At 60.9% G+C, this 18,625-nt stretch overlaps 1 protein-coding gene across 14 annotated transcripts in view; it reads left to right on the forward strand.

Annotated features, from left to right (window-relative positions):
- RASA4B (RAS p21 protein activator 4B) overlaps positions 1 to 18,625 on the forward strand; it is a 30,405-nt gene continuing 11,780 nt past the window's right edge. For 7 of the 14 annotated variants that reach the window (XR_007472004.1, XR_007472003.1, XR_007472005.1 and 4 more), the window contains exons 1-16: positions 2 to 243; positions 4,462 to 4,518; positions 5,954 to 6,067; positions 6,565 to 6,626; positions 7,770 to 7,899; positions 10,030 to 10,111; positions 10,697 to 10,828; positions 11,051 to 11,142; positions 12,450 to 12,970; positions 13,287 to 13,351; positions 13,671 to 13,783; positions 14,032 to 14,224; positions 14,454 to 14,591; positions 15,181 to 15,325; positions 15,559 to 15,728; positions 17,383 to 17,520. Coding sequence is in view for 10 of the 14 variants with exons in the window: in XM_033426379.2 (XP_033282270.1) it covers positions 179 to 243; positions 4,462 to 4,518; positions 5,954 to 6,067; positions 6,565 to 6,626; positions 7,770 to 7,899; positions 10,030 to 10,111; positions 10,697 to 10,828; positions 11,051 to 11,142; positions 12,450 to 12,970; positions 13,287 to 13,351; positions 13,671 to 13,783; positions 14,032 to 14,224; positions 14,454 to 14,591; positions 15,181 to 15,325; positions 15,559 to 15,728; positions 17,383 to 17,520 (2,217 nt within the window). In the remaining 4 variants the exon portion in view is untranslated. Of the gene's footprint in view, positions 244 to 4,461; positions 4,519 to 5,953; positions 6,068 to 6,564; positions 6,627 to 7,769; positions 7,900 to 10,029; positions 10,112 to 10,696; positions 10,829 to 11,050; positions 11,143 to 12,449; positions 12,971 to 13,286; positions 13,352 to 13,670; positions 13,784 to 14,031; positions 14,225 to 14,453; positions 14,592 to 15,180; positions 15,326 to 15,558; positions 15,729 to 17,382; positions 17,521 to 18,625 lie in introns of those variants that run through there. The other 7 variants (XM_012532600.3, XM_004268828.4, XM_033426384.2 and 4 more) reach the window with 7 other exon arrangements.

Genomic DNA, 18,625 nt, shown 5'->3' on the forward strand with positions numbered 1-18,625 from the left:
GCGGTGGCGGGGTGAATGAAGTGGGAGCGATTCGTCCGCCCCCGCGCTTACCTACCAGGCCCAGCGGGGCCCGCCCCTCCTGCGCCCAGTCCAGCGCCCGCCAGACCGCCGCCTGCCGCTGCCCTGGACCCTGGCGTCCGGCTCCCCCCGTGCCAGGACCCCGCGTCGCGGACCCACGATGGCCAAGCGCAGCTCGCTGTTCATCCGCATCGTGGAGGGGAAGAACCTGCCCGCCAAGGACATGTGAGCGGCCGGAGGAGGGAACCCCAACTTTCCGGGGAGGGAAGCTGCCCCTTATGCTTGCCTGACCTTTCTGGGGTCCACACGGCCCGCCCACAAGTAGAGCAGTGGTGAGGGTGTGGCGAGTGTGGCTGCAGTGGGAGACTGGCTGGGAAATGGGGACAGTGAGATTTGCTGCGAGCACCGGACAGGGGGTGACAGGGAAGGGCCGGGGTCTGGGGAGGAGGCGGGGATCTGTAAGGGTCCTTAGTGAATAGGGAGAGAGAGAACGGCCCCTCAAGAGGGGAAGGGGCTTTGATAGGACAGGAGCTGGGCGTGGGGGAGACATCGAAAAGGAGTTGTCTCCATGCACTGCCGGCGGGGGAGGGGGAGCGGGGTGTGGCTGGAGGGTGTGGGGTGCCCCCCCTAGAAACGAGGGGTCTTCCTCAGTAGTTCTGGAACCCTTAGTACCTGGGAGTGCAGGGGAAACACCATGGGGCCCAGGGGCTGTCCTGGGGCTTCCTGCTGTGCATTTGGGAAGGGAGGGGCTGGCCTGAAGAGTGGACCTTAGGTCAGGAGGCTGGGACCGGTGCAGTATGGGGTGGCTGGGTAGTAGCTGCTCTTGTAGCCTCGGCTCTACCTGAGCCATTGCCTTTAATCCTCACAACCACCCAGCAAGGTCGTTCTCACCATTCCATTTTACAGATGTGGAAACCGAGGCTCAGAGACGTGAAATGCTGGCTCCAAGTGGCGGAGCAAGGCCTTGAGTCTAGGGCTGCTAACAAGCACTGACTCCTAGGACCTTCCCTGGCCCCTGGCCAGGTTTGAGGAGGTTTCTGAAGCCCCCACCCTCCTCAATAGGTACCAGAGCTGAACAGTCCAATCCCATCACTGGCTCCCTTGCATGGGCCTTAGGCAGCTCACTGTCCCCAAAGCCTCAGTTTCCCTGCTGTAAACTGGAGGTGGGAATCCCTCTCGGATAAGAGCGGTGGAAAGTACGAAGCTTGAGGGGCCTGGCTGCCTAGAGGAGGGGGCGGGGACGGGGGAGCCCGGAGGCAGCATATGGTCCAAAGTCTGGCAGCCTTCCCACCCCCGGCCTCCTCAGAGAGCTCCCGGATGCAGAGAGGTGGTGGACTGGGGAGTGGGGTGCAGGAGGACGGGCCAAGGGCATCTCCCTCACACGCACAGTGGCCCCTGTGAGTTTCCCAGCACTTTCAGCGCCATGAGCAGTTCCAGTTCAAGGCCCCCTGGGCCTGAGGAGGCCTGGCTCAGCAGTTGCCATGGCAATGGGTGAGGGAGGGTGCTGGGCGGGCTGTCTCAAGGTGGGTTTCGCTGCGTGAGGGGGAGTTGGGGCGGGAGCTGGGAATGTGGTCTCTCAGGTGGGAAGGCAGATGAGCTCTGAGAGGGGTCTCGGCCTCCAGGCCCAGCATCTAAGCGCCCCCCATGCGGGCACTGGTATCTAGGTCAGCTTGGCCTCCTCTGGCTGGTGGCGCCTGGGAGGAGCAGCCCCTCCATCTGTTGCCTCCCTCCCCATCCCTGCAGCGCTGGCCCTAGTGCCTGACTCTAGGCTTTCACCAGCCCAGGGCGGTGAAACTGTGGACTCTGCCTACCTGGGAGCCATGGTGCCCGGCTCCCTGCCCAGCCCTGCCTCTGCACAGCTGAGGGACACCACCAGGTGCTTCCATTCCCAGGGGAGGGGCCCCCAAGTTCTGAGCATTCTGCCTCCAGGATCTCTTTCCTTGCCCTGCCCTCCTGCCTCCTCACCTCCCCCTACCTCCTTTCCTCTGCCTTCCGCATAGAGGCTGGTGTGCACAGCTCTGACCGTCAACCATCTCTTAAATCCAGCTGTGAACCTCCGCCACCCCAGCCCCTCACATTTGGGCTACGGGCCTTCACAGCCCTGCTTCTGCACATGTGTGAGTCTTCTGCCTTCAAGGACTCCCCTTCAGGGTTCACTGGGAAACTCCTATTCACCCTTTAGAACCTCTTCCAAACTTCTACTCCTCTTCAGGACTTTCCCTGGTGCCCTTGGGCAGGGTTCCTTGCCCCTGCTCCATGCCTTCCGGCACTTCGGGTGAGCTGGAATTAGGACGAAGCCCTTGATAGCAATTGCTTCTTCGTGGGCTGCCTGCACCACGTGACTCTAAGGGCAGGAACCATGACTCATTCGTCTTGGCATGCCAGGTCCCTTGGGACGCCTGGTCCACAGTAGGGGAGATTCAGATGTGTCCAGGACCTTCCCATTTAATCCTCTTATTAACCCTATGACGTAGATATGCTCCATTTGTAGATGGGGAAACCGCGGCTCAGGATGGAAAGTCCTTTTCCAAGGCCACACAGCCAGTAGGGGGAGAAGTCAGGATTCAAACCCAGTCTGCTGCTGACAGGCCAACCGAGCTGGACCCAGGTTGCAAGCTTGCCGGGGGTGGGGCTCAGTGGGGACCAAGCCTCGCCAATGCCACGCAGAGCGTTGGCTCAGGCATGGCGGGGGTTTGGAGATCACAGGAGACCCTCCCCAAGTGCTGGAGGCACGGGGGGTGGTGAGCCTGCCCCACTGGACCTCATCAGCCCCAGCTTGTCTCCCGAGCAGCATCCCTTCCAGCTGGGACTTGCATGCTTCTGAGGACGGGGAGTTCACTTTCATCCATGGTGACCCATCTTGACTGAGGCAGTTCTGAGGAAGGGCGTCATCACACAGTGACCACTTGCCTCCCGGCCACTTCCACTCATGGGTTTTTAGTCCCCTTAAGGGCACAGAGCACAGCTGTGCACCCTATCACCAACAGCTTCCAGAGCCCACCTGTTTCTGTCATGCTTCCTGCCATCCTTGGGTGCCTGGGTCAGCCATACAGGAGCTGAGTCTCATGGTGACCAGTGACCCACTGGCTCCCACGCCCAGTGGCCCTGGGGACGGGCCCGGGGCTATTTTGGGGTTTACCCTGATCCTCCCCATTCCACAGCCTGGAGACTGCCAAGGCCCTAAATATAGAGGCCCCACAAGGAGCCAGGCTGGGCCAGCCACAGTTGGGCTCAGCCCACTCTTGACACTGCCCCTTCCGCCCCTCTGATCCAGCCCCCCAGCTCATGGCAGCCCTGCACACTAGGTCTGTTCCTGCCCGCAGGCCTTTGCCCACCCCAGTGACCCCGCCTGCAACAGGAGCCCCAAACCTGACTGTTCAGTAGGGATTCATTCGTTGAGCTGCGCAGTGGGCAGTGCCCAGTCTTAGGAGACATTTCCCATCAGTGTAAGGAGAACCTTTGGAGATGTTTGTCTCCAGTAGCTTCCTCTGCCGGAAGATCCCCTTTTGAGAAGGGAAGCTGGGCTTGGAATTCCCCAACCTCCAACATGCAAATACACTTCCTTTTTATGGATGCCAGGCCTGAAGGGCACTTCTGAAGACAGGCCGCCCCCGCTTCTTGCCCAACAGTGGCCCTGGGCCAGGCCGGTGCTGCCCTCAACCCCAGGAATCAATTCCCCACCAACAGAGACAGGAGGAACCAAGCGGTCTGGGTTGCCTGGCCCACTCGTTCTTTTCCAGATGGCTGGGAGCTTGAGGCCAATGGTTTTATTCGTTCATTCATTCATTCATCCAACAAACACTCAAGGGACCCTGTCAACACAGAAGTGGTCCCCACGCTCAGGTAGCTCATAGACAGGTAGGGGAGGCAGCTGACGACAGTACCTCACTAGCAGTGCTGGGATGGAGGGAAACGTGCCAGGGAGGGGGCTGGCGGGGGGATGGCAGGGGAGCCCTTACTCCGGGCCTCTGGGACAGGAGAGGGCTCTTAGTGAAGGGGACTGAGGAGGGGTCTTGGGAGGAGCGGGAAGACAGTCCAGGCGGGAGGCACTGGAGGAAGCAAGTCTGAGCGGAGAGAGTGAGGGGCTGACTTGGCTGGGGGTAGGCTGTTGTGACTTGTTTCTGTCTTCCCTGGCTGGGGCGGGACGGGGTGGGGGGGCTGTGGGAGCCAGCAGGAAGGAGAAGCACCTTCCCCCCCGCTGAAGGCCAGCAGCGGGCAGGGGAGCCTTGCCGCACGATCCTGCCTTTGCCTCACCAGCCCCCTCCCAGACCGAGGGTGGAGGTACTTTCCTACCTGAGGAATCTTTGGGTCCCAGCCCAGGACCTGGTGCCTCAGCCTTGACTGTCTTTTTCCTGGGGTCGCTGGGAGCCCCTGGAGGAGGAAGGAGGGGTGCCCACGGCCGGCCGCCCCATCAGTCAGCCCCTCCCCGCCTGTCTCTTGCAGCACGGGCAGCAGCGATCCCTACTGCATCGTGAAGGTGGACCACGAGCCCATCATAAGGTACCGCCCTTGCCCCACCCCCACCTGAGGGTGAGTGAGATGGGCTGCCCCCGGCCCGTTTGAACTCACACATCTGGCGTGTGTGTGTGTGTGTGTGTGTGTGTGTGTGTGTGTGTGTGTGTGTGTGTGTGTGTGTGAAATGTGCGTGGCGATTTGCGTGGCGAGGGCTTGGAGCGTCTGATCCCCTGGAGCCCATCAGGCCCTAACAGCCTGCTGGGAGGTAAGAAAGACCCGCTAGTCTTGCTAATTGCTGACCTTAACGCCCACGGAGGGATCATCTCACGGAGGGATCATCTCCCGTGGGCTGGGAGCTCAGGCAAGGGCCTCTCCCCGACTCTGTCGCTCTTTACAACCCGCAGAAGGGACAGATGATGATGACTAGTTACCACAGCCGTCACTTAGGGAATGTGGTCTCTGCCAGGCCCTGTGAGAAACCTTTTCCAGCCCGTTTAATGCTTCCAGTGAGCTCCGTACAATAGGGTCACATCCTGTTTACAGAAGAACTAACTTGTCCAGAAGGGCCGCTTCCCCTGGGCATCCCTTTCTCCATGGGCTCCATGATTCTGGCAGGGTCTTTGCTGTTTGGTCCCCTCTCTCACTCAGGCCTTTGCCTCAGAGTTCATGGCCAAAGCTCAGCTCAGCTCTTCTGCCCATCTGGGTGTCCACTGCTGATTGAGAACCAAGGCTGCCGTACAGAGTTCTTCTCACTGCAGACGCCTTTTTCCAGATTCTCTCCTGAGCATGGGCACCACGAGGGGGGAGACATGCATGCTTTGATTGTCTCAATGACAGACAGAGAAACCAAGGCCCCAGAGTTCAAGTGACCTGTCCAAGAACTGGTTGGGATGAAGGTGATCCCCTGAGCCTTCATCTGGGTCCTTGGGGAGTTGCAGCTTCCCCGCATCCACATACCCTGCTGAGCCCTATGTGATGAAGGTTCTGTCCTGGGGGGTTCGGCCAGAACTGGGTGAGGCTTTGCCCATACAGGACCTCTGTGGGTCAGGACCCAGACCTTGGCTCTCAGGGCCCCCAGGAGGACTCTCTGTCTCCAGAGTCAACTTGGCCATCCCCCTGCCTCTACAGTGAGTCTGTCCAGCATCAGGGGCCAGGGGGAGGCTTTGGTCCTGGCTCTGCCACTGTCCTGCTGTGTGACCTGAGGCCAGCTACTGCCAACTCTGGTCTCAGTTTCCCCCGATGGAAAATGGCCTGATAGACGCAGCCTGTGCCCCACCCAGGGCAGAAAGGAAGGTCAGGAGGGAATGATTGGTGATGGACGGTGGGTCCGGGACAGGGAGAATCATCACCTAGCAGAGCAGTTTTTCCCGGGAATGGAGGCAGCTGTGGGGAAAGGTGGGCTCAAGCCACACAGCCCCGCCTTGTCCCAGCCCGGGGCCTGCGGGCGGCCCAGGCAAGTGCTGAGGGTCCTCTCTTGCAGGACAGCCACTGTGTGGAAGACCCTGTGCCCCTTCTGGGGCGAGGAGTATCAGGTGCACCTGCTGCCCACCTTCCACTCGGTGGCTTTCTACGTCATGGACGAGGACGCCCTCAGGTGGGTGGAACCCCAGTCCTCAGCTGGGGCCCAGACCCCACCACTTGTCCCTCTCTGGCCCATTTCACTGCTGGGACTGCTGGTCACGGCATCCTCTTTACAGCCCGGAGGGAGGGGGAGCCCGGGGGGATCTGGAAGGTGCAGGGTTTGGATGTGCGGTGTCTGTGTGTGTGTGTGTGGATTCATTGTGCTCCCACCACATCACGCGTGTGCACGTGCACTGGGCTGTGTGTGCGCGGGGATGCAAGCTAGGAAACAGGCCCCCGGAGAGAAGAGCTTGGCATGTTTGTGGGCATGTGTGTCAGTCCATGTGCGGAAACATATCCCATGCCTATGAGAGGGCCTACAGAAGGGTCATGGGTCCGGCTCTGTGGGCTACGGTAAGTGACTGGAGTGTCAGTCTCCCTGCTCCCGCCAGGGGCCCCAACCTGTGTGGGAGGGGGTCCTGGGCTCCGCACCGAGCCCCGCCCAGCTCTGGCTCCCTCTCCACCCTCCAGCCGGGACGACGTCATCGGGAAGGTCTGCCTTACCAGGGACACCCTGGCTACTCACCCTAAGGGTAAGATCCCGGGAAGGAGCCCACTCTTTCTCCTCCCCTGGCCTCCCTCCCCTGGCCCCCCACTTGTCTGCCTAGTCCCCGGCCCATCCTCCACTCTGAGACCCTTCTTCTGGGCTCCTTCAGGCCCCCATGCTCAGGAAAAGCCATTTCTACCCTCCCCAGAAGGGCCTGAGGCCCTCTCCAACTCCTGCACCCCGGCCTCTGTGCCCCATTCTCCCCGCCCTCAGCTGGGACCACATCCCCCCAGGGCAAAGAGGGGCTGCTAGTGGTGGGATCTGAGGCCTCTGCAGGCAGAGGAAGGGGCCTCTTTATGTTGCATGGCCCAGGTGTGGGAACCCCTCCTCCCAATCTGGCTGGCTCTGTACCCCACGGGGTCCCCTCAGCCTGGGTCCTAGTGTCCTAAGTCTGAGGGGTCGGCCTGGAGCGGGGCCAGGCTGGAGAGCACCTTGGAGGATTCTGGGGATGCGGACATTGTTTGGAGGGGTCAGCCCTGCCCTAGCCTCGCCGTGTGACGTGGTGCTGCCTCCTCTGGACTGAGTCCCCATCTGCCAATGAAGGTTCAGACCAGGAGCTCTGAGATGCCTCAGACTCTGCTGGCCGGAGCCCCTGTGACTCTCAAGGGGCCTTCCCGGCACACACCTGCTCCTGTCCGTGAGGCTGGGGCAGGCCTGGGGGCAGGGGCGTCTGCTGACTCACGGAGCCTCTTGGCCCCTGCCAGGCCTGAGGCCTGTCCTGCCTGTGGCCCCAGCCAGCCCCTTGGGGGCCAGTGGCCCTAATGATGCCATTGCCTCGTCGCACCCCCGTCTGGGCTTAGGCCTTCCTCCCAGCACCCCTGGGTGAGAGCCACTCTCCCCCTGTTTTGAGATGAGGAAACTGAGGCAGAGAGGCCAGTCCCAGGATGGGTCAGGGTCAGGGCCACCAAATGCAGTGTGGCCCAAGGGTGAGGACTTGGACTTTGACCCAGGCTCTTTTAACCACTGTTGTTCAGCTTCTGAACTTCAGTTTCCCCATCTGTCGCTGGGGACAGCAGCCCCTGCCTCGTGGGAGCTTGACAGGCTTCCGAGGGAACTGTGCAGGGGCCCGTGGTGCCTGGAGGGGCTGAGAGAGAAGGGCCGGCGCCCTGGCTGAGCCGCGGCCCCTCAGGTTTCAGTGGATGGGCCCATCTGACGGAGGTCGACCCTGATGAGGAGGTGCAGGGCGAGATCCACCTGCGGCTGGAAGTGGTGCTGGGGACCCGGGCCTGCCGGCTGCGCTGCTCTGTGCTGGAGGCCAGGTGAGCCCTGGGAGACCAGGCAGTGGGCCCCACAAAACTAGAGAAACCCGGGCTTCCCTGGTGGCGCAGTGGTTGAGAGTCCGCCTGCCAATGCAGGGGACGCGGGTTCGTGCCCTGGTCCGGGAAGATCCCACATGCCGCGGAGCGGCTGGGCCCGTGAGCCGTGGCCGCTGAGCCTGCGCGTCCGGAGCCTGTGCTCCGCAACGGAAGAGGCCACGGCAGTGAGAGGCCCGCGTACCGCAAAAACAAACAAACAAAACAACTAGAGAAACCCACTGTGGACGCTGGGCCTCCTCTCCCCCGAGTCCGCCTCCTGACCCCATGCCTCCTCCCTGGACAGCGGGCTCTTGGGTACATGGGGGCGGCTTCTCTGACCTGAAGACGTTTCCCAGGTGACCCCACTCAGGAGGCTGTGTCTCTTAGGGGAAGGGATGATGTTCTAATGCCGGAAATTCAGGCATCCTAGAGCAGTGGGGGTGATGGGTGACAGGGGACCCTGAACCCTGATCATACAGCCCCAGTGCCAAGACTGGGCTTCCCTGGCTTTAACTTCAATATGAACTTGGCCCGACTTGTGAGGTGGGTGGGGGTCCTCGGTGGGGTGGGGGTCCTCGGTGGGGTGGGGGGGGTTGGAAGGAGTTGCTGAAAACCTCCAGGTGGGAGGGGCGGGGTTCTCTCCAGGAGCGACAGCGACTTGGATGGGAAGATGGGCCTGTCACCTGTGACAGGGAACCCCCCACCCCTAGCAGGGTGTTTTTAGCTGCAGGCCCCACTCCCACCTGGGCCTGAGTGTGAGTCACACATACTCCATGAGAAGCACCTTCCTGTCTGGCTCCAACTCACCTCCGCCGGCTGCTTGCCTGGCTCTGGGGTGGGAGCAGGCGGTGGCCCCCAGCCTCCGCCTGCGTCCCTTGGAGGCACACGCCGGCGGGCCGGCACCTGTGGAGGAGCCGCGGGGTGGCTGGCCACGCTGGGAGGAAGACCTCCCTCCTGAACATGAGGCCTGCGGCTCCACCGGCTTTATTTTCTGTCCTGGGGCGGGTATGTGGAAGAGGCAGGGCCAGCTGGAAAAGACTTGGCCTTGGGCAGAATCACAGTCACATCCCTCACGCTCTGTCATCCTCACGGGCCATCCACGCCTCTGCTCACCCACTTCCTCCTTCCTCAGCCTCGCCCGGGCCAGGCTCTCTGTAACCCGCATGCTCACACGCTCATGCACACTCGCACACACGCACACACGCTGCCCAGGCTGTCGGGGACACGACGGCTGGGCCAGCCCGGCCTCCTCTTAGCAAGTGCCTGGGTGGGAGAGGGGGGCAGTGGTCAGTCAGCCCTCTGTCTGGCGTGTGAGGGCACTCGTCCCCCAGGCTCCTTGGCTCCAACCCCCGTAAGGAGCTGCCTTCGTGGCAGAAACAGAACATTTCCTCCTCATCTTTCTGGGTAGATTCTCAAGGCCAAACTCTGGAATTTTATTAGACAGTTCTGAGGAGGAAAGAAAAGCAGTCACGAGAGGCATAAAATGGAAAAGACGGAAAAGAGCAGAAAATAATACTTCCAGGGAAGGGAATGGGGCTGGGCTTTGAGCTTCTTCCAGAGGGTTCTAAGCTGGGGGCACCGCGGCCAGCCTTGGGCTTCATAAAGGGCCGTCTGTGGAGAGAGAGCAGGATGGTGGTCGGGGCCGCCCACCAAGGCCTCCCTCAAGTGAGGGGGATATTGTGGGGACAGGCCTTCTAGAAGCCCATCATCTCAATGCAAGGGATTATCTTCTCCATTTTACTGATGTGGAAACCGAGCCTCAGGGAGGTGGCCCTTGCCCTGGAAAGGGGGAGGGGGGGGCGCCCCTGGCCCGGGCTGACCCACGGCTGAGCCTGCCTTGCCTGCCCCGCCCGCCAGAGGAGGTGCAGCGGCCGACCTGCAGCGGCCGAGTCAGAAGGAGCCTTGGAGGACGCCCCCACCCCAGGGGTCCATGGGGTGACCGTGGTGGGAACGGCTGGAAGGCTGACAGCCACCCAGCTGGCCAGGCCCAGGATGAGCCCAGGCCTTTCCAGCCCGGCGTGGGGTTACCCCACAGTGGTGGGGTGTTAGCCCAGGGGACGCTTGGTGACAAGTGGATGCTCTCCTCCCTCGCAGGGACCTAGCCCCCAAGGACCGGAACGGTGCATCTGACCCCTTTGTCCGAGTGCGCTACAACGGCCGGACACAGGAGACCTCGGTGAGGAGGCTGGGGGACCGGGAGGGGGCAGGGGGGTTTTCACCATCACCTGGGAGGTCAGGTTGGGCCTGCAGTCTTACAGAGGAGGCTTAGAAAAGCGGGGCCACCTCTCCAAGAGTGCACAGTGGGTCCAAGCCCTTCTGGTGCCAGCTCCTGTGGCCTCAGCCGCCTTTCACTCCTGGCCCAGATGGGCCGAGACAGCCCACCTGCGGTTAATCTGCAAAGTCCAACAGCTGCCCACGCGACTTTTCTCACCTCTGGGGAACAGCCAGGGTGGTGAGCTCAGTCCTGAGCGGGGAGGACGTCGAGACCAGGGTTCTCAGTGCAACCTGCTACCATTTTGCTGTGTGGCCTTGGGCAAGTGCCTTACCCACTCTGGGCCTCAATTTCCCCACTTGAGAACCGAGTGGGGGCTTGGACAGGAAGTTTTTACCTCTGCTATTTCGGGGCCTCTGCCCGGACCGAGGAGAGGAAGCTGCATCAGGACCCCTGCGGGGAAGGTGTGGTGTGGGGGGGTCTGTCCTTGGCTGGGCCTGGGGAGCTGCATGGCATCAGCCCTGCCCCCGCTGACCCCTTTCTGGGCAGATCGTGAAGAAGTCACGCTACCCACGCTGGAATGAGACGTTTGAATTCGAGCTGGAAGAGGGGGCGGCGGAGGCGCTGTGTGTGGAGGCCTGGGACTGGGACCTTGTCAGCCGCAATGACTTCCTGGGCAAGGTGAGCACCCTGCCCCTTCAGGCCACACCCGCCCGGCCTCCCTCCCGGCCATCCTGTCCGGCCATCCCCAGGAGGCCCGGGACTCCCCAGAGCCAGCCACTGGCGCTCAGGGACCCTCGGAAGGTACCCCCTCTTAAAAGAACAGTAGTTGGCAAGGAAGAGACCTGAGGATCCCAGCCCCAGGATGTCCCCCGACCCATAACGCCTCTGCCCCACCCCCAGGTGGTGTTCAATGTCCAGAGACTCCGGGCGGCCCAGCAGGAGGAGGGCTGGTTCCGGCTGCAGCCCGACCAGTCCAAGAGTCGGCGGGAAGAGTGAGTGCCTGTGGCTCGGTGGCAGGGTTGGCAGGGCTGGCGGGCTCTGGGCCCCAGGAGGCAGAGCGTTGGCGCCAGCAGGGAGACAGGTGTGCTGGTAACGGGTGGGTGATGCCGCCCCAGGTTTCTTGTGGCCCTCGCCCACCAGGCCAGCATCCTTCTCCATCTGGCCGGATCCCGCCTCTTCCCTCTTTCTCACAGTCCTGGACTCAGCCCTGCCCTCAGGGCTCCAAGGCAATACACGTCTCCTGCCTTCTGTCTTCTGTCAGATTCTAGAACAAGCCTTCAGATACCTTCCCTTTAAGGGTTTCTCTGCAGACCTTACTTAGCCCGGTGTTCAAGTCCCCAGAGCTCTGAGGCAGTGTCCCTGAGCCATAGCTCCTCCCAATTTTCCAGGAATAGGATTACCAGATAAAATACAGGATATTCAGTAAAACTGAATTTCAGATAAACCTTGAATAATTTTTTAGTGTATGTCCATCCAATATCTGAGACAAACGTATATTACAAATACTCAATTTATCGGAGTGTCTTGTATTTTTATTTTGGTAAATCTGGCAGCCTTATCAAGGGAGCCCTCTGGCCTCTTTGCCCACTACTTAGTCTGGAAGTGGAGGACCAGCAGTGTCCCCCCCTCGGATGCTTCAGCTCTGTCTCTCCACAGGAGGCCCCAGGCCCCCCCATCCCCACCCTCAGCAGGGCAGGGGCTGGGCACACGCCTGTGTCCAGCTCCAAGGCGTTTCCACAGAACCAGCCACGGCAGACTTGATGGCTTCTAGAAGCCACGTGTCACTTAGCCGTGCTGTGCTGTGGGTAGCAGAGGGCCGTAGAGACTGTCAAGCCTTGGTCATCAGCCTCCCCTAGAAGGGTCAGAGCAAGGGAGCTTGGAAGTTAGGTCTGATGTGGCCAGGTGCTTACCCTGTTTGAGCTTCAGTTTCCCCTGGCAGGTTGTTTTGAAGCTTGGGGATCTGATTTGCTTCCAGTGTAAAATATATACATGCAGGAGCTATTTTCTGGGAGTTGACAGGCTCAAGGCTGGAGAGTCCACATGGGTGAAGCCTAGAGTCCACAGGAGTATAGAGGTGGCGGGGAGCCAGGCCTTGAAGACGGATGGAGGATGGAGGCAGGAAAAGCTTTCCAAACAGAGAGAACAGCCCGGGCAGAAAACGGGAGGGGAGGCAGTGTAGGGAACCACGGTGGAGGGCACGCACGGAGAGACCGCAGGGAAAACGGAGGCAGTGGGGAAGGGGGCACGGCCCCGGGCAGCCTGGGTCCCTGGTGGAGAGGTCACAGGCTGCCCGTTCCAGGGGCAACCTGGGCTCCTTGCAGCTGGAGGTGCGGCTGCGGGACGAGATGGTGCTGCCCTCCAGCTGCTACCAGCCCCTGGTGCAGCTGCTCTGCCATGAGGTGAAGCTGGGCACCCAGGTGAGGGGGCCCCTGGGGGAAGGTGGGAGGGTCCAGGGACAGTACGTGTGTCCTCCCTGTCCTTCTAAACCCACTCTGAAGAGCAGAGACCTGAGTTGTCAGGATGGTAAGGCACCAGCCAGTGCCCAGGGCCCCTCCGTCCCTTGGGAAAGTGCCCCCCCCTTCCCCATGGTCCTCTGCGGTCCTCAGAGTGAGGGGTTTGGCTTCCCCTGTGCGTCCTGCAGCTGCACCTCTCCTTGCTGCCTCCCGCAGAGCCCAGGGCAGCTGATCCTACTCATCGAGGAGACGACAAGCACGGAATGCCGCCAGGACGTGGCCACCACCCTGCTCAAGCTTTTCCTGGGGCAGGGACTGGCCAAAGACTTCCTGGACCTGCTCTTTCAGCTAGAGCTGGGTCGCACCAGTGAGGCCTGGGAGGGAGTGGCCGGTCTGAGGGCATGGTGGGGGACCAGAGCCCAGGACTCCAGGGATGCTGGGAGGAGAGAAACCTCAAAGTCCTCCTGTAGGAGGCTGATGGGTCCAATTAAGGAGGGAGAAGGGTCAGATTAGGAGGCAAAAGAAAGAGCAAAAGGCAGAGGTGGGGTGCTGGGTTGGGAGGTGGCCAGGAGGCTCTTTACTAAGCATCCAGCCCCGAGCCCCCAGCCCCAAGGTCCTCCATCCTCCTCCCCAAAGCCTTGTCCCTCTGCCAACCCCCTACCCATGGGGACCTCTGCTCGTAGGTGAGGCCAACACCCTGTTTCGAAGCAATTCTCTGGCCTCCAAGTCCATGGAGTCTTTTCTGAAGGTGAGTTTGCATAGTATATTGTCTCTGTTTTATAGATGAGGAGACTGAGGTTCAGAGAGGCTAAGAGACAGAGTTGAAACTTAAACTTGACTCTTCTGTCTCCCGTCCAGGGCCCTTTAAGGATAAGAATTTCATTCACTCATTCACTCATTCATTCATTCATTCATGTAGCTGCAGTTTGTTGAGCCACCTTCCCCTGTGTGCCTGGCTCTATCCTGGGTGGATAGATGCCCGAGGTGGCTGGGAGGCCAGCTGCGAGGAAGATGGCGGGCAGCAGGAGGTGGGAGATGGGACCAATGCGGCTCGCGGTGGCCCCCAGGTGGCTGGAATGCGGTATCTGCACGGCGTCCTGGGCCCCATCATTGACAGGGTGTTTGAGGAGAAGAAGTACGTGGAGCTGGACCCCAGCAAGGTGGAGGTCAAGGATGTAGGGTGAGGCCAGGGGTGATCCCTGAAGGCGCGGTGGTGGGGGGCGGGGAGTCAGGCCCTTTCTTCAAGTGTGTGTTTAAGTGCTCTTTCTGCCTGGTCTACCTTTCGTCTGCACTGCCCACCTGGGCGTGGTCTCTGTGTCCGTCTTGGCTGATGTCTTTCTACGCCTGTGTCTCCGGGTGCCCCTGTCCGAGTCATGAGTGCAAGCGCTGACGTCGACCTTTCTGCGGGTCTGCCCCGGGCTCACTCAGGTGCTCCGGGTTGCACCGCCCGCAGACCGAAGCTGAAGTGCTGGAGCAGAGCGCGCAGACGCTGCGCGTCCACTTGGGGGCGCTGTTGAGCTCGCTCAGTCGCTCGGTTCGCGCATGCCCTGCCGTGGTCCGCGCCACCTTCCGCCAGCTCTTCCGGCGCGTGCGCGAGCACTTCCCCAGCGCCCAGGACGAGGTGCGCTCGCTGCCGGTGGGGCTGGGCGGAGGGGAGAAAGTGGGGGGGAAAAGAAGTGGTGGAGCCCCAAGATGTGGTAGGAAGGGCCTGATGGTTAGAAGCCGAGGGCGGGGCTGGGGCCCGGGGTGGGAAGTTGACGCGGAGTTGTGGGGACAGCGCCAAAGGGAAAGGGGCTGTCAGAGCCCAGGCTTAGGGGAGTCCAGCCCCCAACGCTCGCTCACCCCTCCAGAACGTGCCCTTCATCGCCGTCACCAGCTTCCTGTGCCTGCGCTTCATCTCTCCTGCCATCATGGCGCCCAAGCTCTTCCACCTGCGGGAGCGGCACGCGGACGCCCGCACCAGCCGCACCCTGCTCCTGCTGGCCAAGGTCCGGGGCTGTGGACGCTGGCGGGAGGTGCTTAGCTGGCTGCTGAATAGGGGTCCTTGCCTGGACTGCCGTGTGTTCCCCATTGGCTCGAGGAAAGCCTTGTGGCAGGCCACGGTAGCCTCATGTGACACTGCGCTTCACAGTCTACAGAGCTTTCTCATGGTCACCCAGTCTCATGGATAAGGGAACAGGTCCACAGCAGGAGGTCGCCCAAGGCCTCACAGCCTGTCAGGGGTGAACTGGAGTCTTCTAACCCCCAGATCTACTCACTCCCAGACTGCACTTATGTGTTTGGCACCAGGTTGGGGCCAGGGTACCCAGTGGAGCAGAATCTGTTGTTAAATCTGCAGAGGAAGGTCACCAGGTTGGGCCCAAGTGGTCTCAACTGTAAGTCCCCGAAAGGTCTCAAGCTGTGATCGTTCACCCCTGACCCCCAGTGGGGATAGAGTAGGCCCGTGAGCAGAGCCTGTGCCATCTCAACCTCCATGTCTACAGTGGGAGTAGTACAGACTGGGTGGGGGTGGGGGGAGCGGCAGTGGCCCGGCCTCTGACCCAGCAGAGCCTGGCCTTTCTTGCTGTCAACCCCCAGGCGGTCCAGAATGTGGGCAACATGGACACACCAGCTTCCAGGGCTAAGGAGGCTTGGATGGAACCGCTGCAGCCCACGGTGCGCCAGGGCGTGGCCCAGCTGAAGGACTTCATCACCAAGTTGGTAGACATCCAGGAGAAAGAGGGTGAGCGCTTCCCCGTGCGGCCCCGCCCTCACCCGCCGATCACGTTTGCCCCGCCCCCGTCCCATGGCCTCGCCGCCCCCCCCCCCGTGCCATGGCCTCGCCCCCTTCAGTGCCTCTCGCAGCTCCACCCACAACCTGCTGTTGAAGTTTGCTCCGCCCCAGTCCCCGCCCTCGGTCCGCCCCTCCTTCCCCTCCATTGGGCTCACCTGTCACCTTACCTCCCTGGCCTACAGAGCTGGACCTGCAGCGGGCCCTGAGCCTGCAGGCGCCGCTGGTGAAGGAGGGGCCGCTCTTCATACACAGGACCAAGGGCAAGGGCCCCCTCATGTCTTCCTCCTTTAAGAAGCTCCACTTCTCCCTCACCACGGAGGCCCTCAGCTTTGCCAAGACACCCAGCTCCAAGGTGGGTAAGGAAGGATGAGGGCAAGTAGCGCTCTGAGGGGTTATAACACCCTGGAGGCACCTTTCGCTTCCTCGGAGCCCATCCCAGGGTCCACCGGGATCAGAAGAAAGCCAGACAGATGCAGGCTCCTGGTGTCAGCCACAAGGTCACTTAAGACCCTGAGAAAGAAGGTCCTCTGTTCAGGGGGTCCTGGTGTGGGCAGCGGCTGCAGTGTCTAGCCCTGGCTTCTAGGTCAGGTGCATGAGGAAGATGGGGCACTGGGAGCTCAGGGAAGCAGAGAGGGGCTGAGAGGCGTCCTGGCTTCCTGCCCTGTGCACCTAGGGGAAGTGTGTCAACCTCTCTGAGCCTTGGTGTCTTGGCCTGTAAATTGGAGATAATGGTTCCTACTTACCAGGTTGTTGAGAATTAGATGAGATGAGCTCTCTAAGGGTCCAGAGCCTGGCACAGAGCAGGATCTAGACCAGTGGTATTACTGAAGACGCTACGTCCCCTGGGCTGGCCTCTCCTGAGCACTTTGCTCCCAAAAAGGGCTGAGCACATACTTCCTGAATGGACCTGTTGACCCCCTAGCAGGGCCAACCTAACCCCCAGTCAGCCAGGATCTGGGGAAGGTCTCCAGGGATGCCCAAACAGCCCGGTGCAGTTTGGGGTGGGGGCAGAGGGAGTGAAGGAGCTCAGGTGACCCTCAGCCCAGGCCTCCCACTTTCCAGCTTCTCTCACTCTGGGCAGCTGCCCGGCTCTCGGGTTCCCTGGGGAAAGCCTGGCTACCCACCCTGCTCTGGGCCCCTTTCCGCTCCTAGGCGCGGAGCTGTGCCATCCTCCGGGCACCCCCGTGTATCCCCCTGTGCAGCACCGCCCGCACTACTGCCTCGTTTCTGCCTCATCTCCAGCAGACACCCCAGTACACGCAGCACATCCTCCTCTGGGCTGTCCCTTCTATCCTTTGGGAAGCCCCACCCAGAGACAGCTCAGACATGGGTCCTCAGGGCTCCCCTCCAGGTTTCCCCACTCCTCCCAAGAGATGGCACTGCCCCTCTCTGCTTGTCCCTGAGGCCAGCAGGGGTGGTGAGCTTGGATGCCCGAGGGCCGTGGGGACTGGTCCTTCGGATGCTGAAGGGCGCTGGTGAGTTCCCGAAGCAAGGAGAACAGCGTCTGGGCGCTGGCAGCGTAGTTCAGCTTTAGCAGGTCGGGAGTCCCTCAGGGTCCTGGATGTTTTAGGTCCAGAGCTTCTGTCTGTCCCATTTGTATCTCATCAAATTCGATGACAGCAGGAGTGGGGCAGGGTCCGGCAGGTGGGATGTGACCTTTAGGGCCTGCGAGAACAAAGGTGAGTTGGGAAAATAAGTGCAAAGGCACAGGGCCTGGTCCACAGCAGGCAGTGCTCTCCAGCCCCGGAAAGCTGCGTTTCCTGGCCCTTTGCTAAAGCTCAGACCTCCCAGGACTGCTGGGAGCCCACAGAGGCCAGGCACATGTGTCTGCACTCTGTCCTGGCTGAGGTCACTCTCAGAGTAGGCTCCTGGGAGGGCAGGCACTCTGGATCCCCAACACCAACCCCTGATGCTGCAGAAGGGGAGACTGAGGCCCAGAGATAGGAAGTGGAGTGACCCCGGCTAGAACCCTGAGCCTCCTCTCCCCTGTTCCCCCTCTCGCTCAGAAAAGCACCCTCATCAAGCTTGCTCATATCCGGGCAGCAGAAAAGGTGGAGGAGAAGAGCTTCGGCAGCTCCCACGTCATGCAGGTCATCTACACGGACGACGCGGGCAGGTCCCAGACTGCCTACCTGCAGTGCAAGGTGTGGGCCAGGCCGAGGGGGCACCTGCAAATAGGGGTGCTGTGGGAGAATGCCTGGGTGGGCTGGAATGAGGATCGAGTGAGCCTCCCACCCCTTGTCGGCCACATCAGGCACAGCAGGGGTGTGAAATCTGACGTGAGTGCAGCGTGTGTGTCTCCTGGGGGCTGGGTGCCTGGGAGGCCGTGCCCATGTCTCTGCGTGGCCCTGCTTTGGCACCCGCACGTAGGTCTGGGTGTGGTCCGGTGCGTGGACTGGCGCGTCCCCACGTCTTGAAGCTTCACGTCGTGCATGTTTTTGGCAACTGTATTTCCAAGTATCTGAGTTGCTGCTTGTGTGTTTCTCTGTGTGTGTGTGTGTGTGTATCTACACATAACAGTCACACACTTATGCGAGTGTGTGGCTCTGGGTGCACACTCTCAAGTCCCTTTCTCCTCTGTTCACGTATTAATCCATTCATTCACTCATTCATTCATTCATTCACTCACTCATTCATTCATTCATTGATCTAAAAAATATTTATTGAGCACCTTCTGGGTTCCAGGCACTATTCTAAGTGGTGGGGTTACAGCGGCAGACAAAACAGCGTCCTTGCCCTCGTGGAGCTTCCATCCCAGGGGAGAAGATGGACCCATAAATAAATATTTAAAATGTCAAACGGGAACCAGTGGAGACTGAGAGAGACGGGGAGAGGACAGAGTGAGGGTGTAGCAGAAGCGGTGCTCAGGGAGGGCCTCTGATAGGCAGCACCTGAGCAGGGACATTGAGCAAGGAGGAGGGTGAAGTGGGAGGGGGCGTGCTTTGTTCCCCCGAGTGACTGTCCTGGGCGCACAGGCCCCACCTCTAAGGACTCCCTGTTGGGTCAGAGTCTAGAGCCACAGGGAAAAAATGGTGACAGCAGAGCCACCACATATAGTTGGCAGGTTGTGGATTGCCCAAGGGCATGGCCGAGGGGGCCAGTGGTGGCTGAAATCCAGCCCACACTCTGCTCACCAAGCCATGTGCCAGGTGCGGGCTGCATCCGTCTGGAGAAAGGGCAGCCTTTCCTAATTCACCCAAAGCTGCCGAGCGGGCTCACGGGGACTGTGTAGTCCTGAGAGATAGGGCA

This window comes from Orcinus orca, chromosome 16 (assembly GCF_937001465.1).
Source record: "Orcinus orca chromosome 16, mOrcOrc1.1, whole genome shotgun sequence".
Lineage (NCBI taxonomy): Eukaryota > Metazoa > Chordata > Mammalia > Artiodactyla > Delphinidae > Orcinus > Orcinus orca.